Here is a 6,252-nt window from a genome sequence, read left to right on the forward strand (position 1 = left end):
GATGCTTCGGCCAGTGGAATTGGCGCGGTTCTTTCCCAAGGCAATAGACCAATAACAATGATTTCTCGCGCCTTAAAACAGGCCGAACAAAACTATGCCACTAACGAAAGAGAATTGCTGGCCATTGTGTGGGCTTTAGGCAGATTGCAGAACTTTCTGTACGGTTCTAGGGAAATTAACATTTTCACGGACCACCAGCCGCTCACGTTCGCTGTGTCGGACAAGAACACGAATTCCAAGATTAAAAGATGGAAATCTTACATTGACCAGCACAATGCCAAAATGTTTTATAAACCGGGCAAAGAGAATCTGGTGGCGGATGCCCTTTCAAGGCAAAACATTAATGCTCTGCAAGATGGGCCCCGTTCGGACGCTGCAACCGTTCACAGCGAACTTTCCCTGACCTACACGGTCGAGACAACAGACAAACCTTTGAATTGCTTTAGGAACCAGATTGTCCTAGAGGAATCGCGTTTTCCGCTAAAGCGAAACTTGTTGCTGTTTCGCAGCAAAACACGCCACTTGATCAGTTACACTGACAAGAGCACAATTCTCAAAACCCTCAAAGAAGTTGTGAATTCTGGAGTCGTTAATGCAATACATTGCGATCTTCCCACGTTGGCAAGTTTCCAACACGACCTGATTTTGTATTTCCCTGCTACCCAATTCTGGCATTGCAAAAATCTTGTGCAAGATATAACGGACAAAAACGAGCAGTTAGAAATCATCACTGCCGAGCACAATCGAGCGCACAGAGCAGCTCAGGAAAACATTAAACAAGTACTTCGGGACTATTATTTTCCCAATATGGCCAGTTTGGCCAAAGAAGTGGTTGCAAACTGCAGGGTCTGCACTAAAGCCAAATACGATAGGCACCCGAAGAAACAAGAACTCGGGGAAACACCTATACCAAGTTATACTGGCGAAATATTGCATATTGACATTTTTTCGACAGACAAGAAACAGTTCTTGACCTGCGTAGACAAATTCTCAAAATTTGCAGTCGTCCAACCGATATTATCCAGAACGATAATCGATGTCACAAGCCCTCTACTGCAAATTGTTAACCTTTTCCCCGCAACCAAGACAATTTATTGCGATAACGAGGCGGCCTTCAATTCCGAGACCATCACTTCGATGCTCCGAAACGCCTACGGCATTTGCATTGTGAATGCGGCTCCGCTTCACAGCACCTCAAACGGCCAGGTGGAGCGCTTTCATAGCACCCTGACCGAAATTGCGAGATGCCTCAAGTTAGACAAGAAAATCAGCGACACTACAGAATTAATCTTAAAGGCTACGATAGAGTACAACAAAAGTTTGCACTCAGTAACCCGCGAGAAACCAATTGAGGTCGTTCATGCAGCAGCTTCTGATCGTCGCGGGAACGTCAAAAACAGGCTAATTAAGGCACAGCAAGACAATATCAAAAGGTGCAATGCATCCAGGCAAAACCGCGTTTTCGAGGTAGGAGAAAAGGTGTTCCAGAAGAACAACAAGAGGCTAGGGAACAAGTTAACTCCCTTATGCTCAGAACAAAAGGTCGAAGCAGACCTGGGAACGTTTGTCCTCATTAAGGGGAGGGTGGTCCATAAGGACAACCTGAAATAAGTTTTCCTCCACAATTAGCTAGTAAGCCAACTCAGAGTTTAAACACCGTCTTATATTGTTCGTCCATTTCAGGTTTGCACTCACTTTGCTTGTGGCACTAGCAGCGGTAAATGCTCGGATCACCGACTTCTCGCATGCCAACTACATTCCGGTCTTAGACGGGGAAGTACTGGTGTTCGATCAACGTAGCTACTTGAGGCACTCAAGTAACATTTCTGAATTTGTTAGTATGGTAGACGAGACGGAAAGACTGTCCGATTCCTTTCCACAGTCGCATATGCGCAAACTACTAGACGTAGATACAGATCATCTTAGAACATTGTTGTCCGTTCTTCAAGTGCATCACAGATTTGCACGAAGCCTCGATTTCTTAGGCACTGCCTTGACTGCCTTAACTGCGTTACAGAGACGCAGTTGGTGGAGGCTAACTCCAAACAGATACTAATAAACTCCGAAACTCAAAAACAAATAAACAGACTAACGGACACTATCAATAAAATTATCAGTTCCCGCAAAGGCGATTTGGTTGACACTCCTCATTTATTCGAGACACTGTTGGCAAGAAATAGAATACTGAACACAGAAATTCAAAATTTAGTACTCACCATAACGTTGGCAAAAGCAAACATAGTAAATCCTACAATCCTTGATCATACCGATCTAAAATCACTTATCGAACAAGATACCTCAATAGTTAGCTTAATAGAAGCTTCTAAGATCAAGGTCCTTCAGTCCGAGAATATTATCCACATATTAATAGCCTACCCTAAAGTTGAGTTTAGGTGCCAAAAGGTCTCCGTCTACCCCGTTTCACACCAACAAACCATTCTGCGACTCGACGAGGACACGTTGGCGGAATGCGAAAAGGATACCTTTGCAGTTACTGGATGCACCGTAACTACGCATAACACCTTCTGCGAACGAGCACGGCGCGAAACCTGTGCTAGCTCCCTTCACGCGGGAAACATCGCCAACTGCCACACTCAACCTAGCCACCTGAAAGCGATAATGCCTGTAGATGACGGCGTCGTGGTTATCAACGAAGCGACAGCGCGCGTCCGAACAGATGATGACGCAGAGGTAACCGTCTCAGGAACCTTCCTGATAACTTTCGAACGGTCTGCAACTATCAATGGCACAGAATTTGTAAACTTGCGCAAATCACCAAGCAAGCAGCCTGGCATCGTGAGGTCACCGCTCCTAAACATCATCGGACATGACCCGGCACTAAGCATACCACTCCTGCATCGTATGAACATCAACAACTTGCTATCAATTCGAGATTTCAAGGAGGAGGTAGTTGCGGCTGGCTCGCCTAAATTCTGGTTCGCGGTTGGTGCGGTCCTGAATGTCGGACTAATTGGCTCATTCTTCCTTTTTCTGGTGCTAAGGAAAAGACGAGCCTCCATGCAGATGCAGAAGGCGATTGACAAACACGACATGCCCGAGGACGGTCATCATCCTGAGGGGGGGTAGTTAACAACTAAGCATAATTTTGTACAATACATTGCCCTAGCGATTAAGTAGCTTCGTAATAACAATGCTGACGCGCCAGAACTGAGTTCAGCGCTCTGCGCTAAGAACGGCCAGCAGTGGTAAACTGACACTGCATGGAATGCTGATATGAACAGCGCGTAGCATAAGTCGCTACAATAAATACTTGCTCCGGCACTTGCCGTAAAACTATATCTTTTATTATTGTCTGAGCCCAAGGCCAGCAATAGAAGTCAGTAAACTTCGCAACCTAATCCACGCATAACATTTGACAACGCAGGATTCGCCTCGTGACGTTGCACAACAACGAGTTACACACATTGACATTAGATACTACGCGGGACTACCGTATTTAATATATAATTTGTACAAGCTATTGCAGTTGCTTCGTTACATAGCTTGACACTTGCGTTCGCCGAAGCTCTTACAGCTATTGTTTTTGAGCGTTGTTTGGTACTCAGCTAGTTTCGCACACACTTTCTATCGATGACCTATGATGATCTATTGATGAGTGCGGTCTTAGTGTTAGGCTGAAGCAAATCGAGGGGCATTGCAAAACTGTCCGCTATTCCTAAATTATTTGAAAAAATAATCACTTCGAATTTGCAGCATTTCTGCAAATCAGTTGTTTCCCCTGCTCAACATGGATTCGTAAAGAATCGGTCAACTACGACCAATCTGATTGAGTTTACTTCCTTGGTAAATGATGCTTTCCTTTCGAAAATGCAAACTGATGTCATTTACACGCTATGCAACTTTGGTGCTCGGCCAATCAATTGCATCTGAATTGTTCAAAGTGTATGTTTATGACATTTAATCGTACTACACCTTATCTGGTCAGTTATACAATCGACAATACCCCATTGCAACGTATACTAACAGTTAAGGATCTAGGCGTTCTTTTTGATTCTAAACTCTGTTTCAATCTTCACATAGATACCATCGTTAATGAGGCAAAAGGTGTACTTGGATTCATTAAACGATGGTCTAAAGAGTTTAACGATCCTTTTATAACGAAACTTCTGTACATCTCTCTTGTTCGCCCTATCCTTGAATACTGCTCTTGCATCTGGTCTCCGCAGTATAACAATAGCCAGGATCGTATTGAATCTGTTCAGAAGCAATTTCTGCTTTTTGCCTTACGAGGTTTAAATTGGGACCCTAATCTTCGGTTTCCATCCTATTCCAGCAGGCTTCTTCTTCTTAATCTTCCGTCGTTGACCAACCGTAGGACAATTCTCGGTGTTGTCTTTCTACATAAGTTGGTTGTTGGCGATATAGATTCGCCTTTTCTGTTAGGGCGTCTTCAATTCTCTGTTCCGGCTAGACCAACCAGAAATTACCGCCCCTTATTCCTATCGACGTGCACAACAGACTACGCTATGCACAATTCTTTTCGCGTGCTATGTAAAAATTACAATAGTTTGCATCACGTTTTCTCTACCAAACTTTCTCTACCCCTAATAAAATCATTGCCTTCAGGATACCTTCGGGAACTCACTGACGGTTCTTTTAATTTTCCCCCACCAGTTCGGCGATTCCTCATTACTATCTTTTTACCCTATCTTCTTAACACCCTATATATAAAGTATACTTGACTTTACTTTATTAACTACTCCTTTCTTTCTTTTTCCTACTTATTGCATTTTTTTAAATAACATAGTAAATTAAGATTATTTTTAATTGTATGTGAAAATGGGCACTGCTGGCCGGACTGGCAAATAAAACACCTCCATCGGTCGGTGATGCTATTAGAAAACTGTGTATTCTAACTAGGCTTTTAGCATTTAATTTTCATAAATTAAGCATAATGTACTGAATAATTAGGAAGACACTCGTTTTGTCGACGACTAAAAAAATAATATAAAAATAAAAAAATAATAGAAAGTCTTATAAACAATTTTACAGACAAAAGAGATAAAGCGAGCTTAGTTCACGAACTTCCACTTTCCGCAATAAAGGAATCGTCCGCATAATTTTGTTTATATACTTTATAATAAGGCATTTAAGGCATTTAAGAGCCATGAGACCAAGTACACTACAAGAAGCTCTACAGATGCCAAACAAAGAAAGAGATATATTTTTGCGCGAAAGTGCAGCAAGACAAAAAACAAACAAACCTAACCTATTCAGGGAAATTCCCAACAAGGTTCAATTCAAAAAACAAACAATAACATACAAAATCTTTACCCATAACAGGGACTGAATCTGAATAGACAAAACAACGAAGAAAACACGGCTTATTTCGGAATGAACAAGAAAGAAAGAAAATATTGACGATTATATCAATTTTCAAGGAACAGCCCGGAAAACCAACTGGATACGTCAACATAAACACACACAAATTCGCCATTCGGTACACCACTAACATTTCTGATAGACACAAGAGCAACCACCTCGTTAGTAGATCCGAAGTTCTTATCATCAGAATCTAATCTAATCCAACTTAAAAAACCTATAGAAATTAGATCCATCCTATACACACATAAAATAAACACAAAAGTTAAAAACATAATTTTTAAAAAATTTAAGGAAAATGTGCCGTTTTTCCCCATTTTTCGACGGACCATTAGGTCTGGACATATTAAACATACTTAGTGCAAAAATCGACTTAGAAAAGGGAATACTAGAAACACCCTTATTCCTCAGAAAAGAAACGAATAGAGTTTTCGACTTAATAAAAATACCAGCAAATAACAAGATACTAGCCCAAATACCTGTTAGCATGCCTCAATATAAGAAGAGCAATACCCCTAATGATGCAGAAGTATTAGGAAAACGATTACGGTGAAATACACAGATTAAGAATAAAAAACGATGGAAAACAAGTTGCAATAAACATATGTAGAGAACTTAGGAACAAATTTTACAACGAAGGTCAACAACTAACCTTCACAAGAAGAGTTAAGCACAACATCAGGTTAGCTGACGAAGAAGAAATTATAATAGACCACCACGCACAAATAGAAAGAACGGAAGACTAAGGCAATATATAACATAGCCACTCACCATGGAGTGCCCAAGTGTTGCTGGTACCAAAAGAGCCAGACACATCAGGAAATCCGAAATTAATATTAGTAGTTGACATTTCACAGACACAAACGGAATACAGTCTACTACAAACCTGACACCCTACGAACTATTCTC

General features: G+C 41.5%; 1 protein-coding gene across 1 annotated transcript; it reads left to right on the plus strand.

Annotated features, from left to right (window-relative positions):
- Window positions 1-57: 57 nt before the first annotated feature.
- Window positions 58-3,087, plus strand: LOC135429108 (uncharacterized). Its single transcript, XM_064683300.1, is given in 4 exon segments — window positions 58-1,467; window positions 1,535-1,562; window positions 1,638-2,006; window positions 2,009-3,087. Coding segments are annotated over 4 exon segments (2,886 nt in total).
- The last annotated feature ends 3,165 nt before the right edge of the window (window positions 3,088-6,252 follow it).

The sequence above is a fragment of the Drosophila montana genome, unplaced genomic scaffold (assembly GCF_035044405.1).
Source record: "Drosophila montana isolate Dmon_TW-CO22-7 unplaced genomic scaffold, ASM3504440v1 contig_2586_1, whole genome shotgun sequence".
In the NCBI taxonomy this organism is placed as follows: domain Eukaryota; kingdom Metazoa; phylum Arthropoda; class Insecta; order Diptera; family Drosophilidae; genus Drosophila; species Drosophila montana.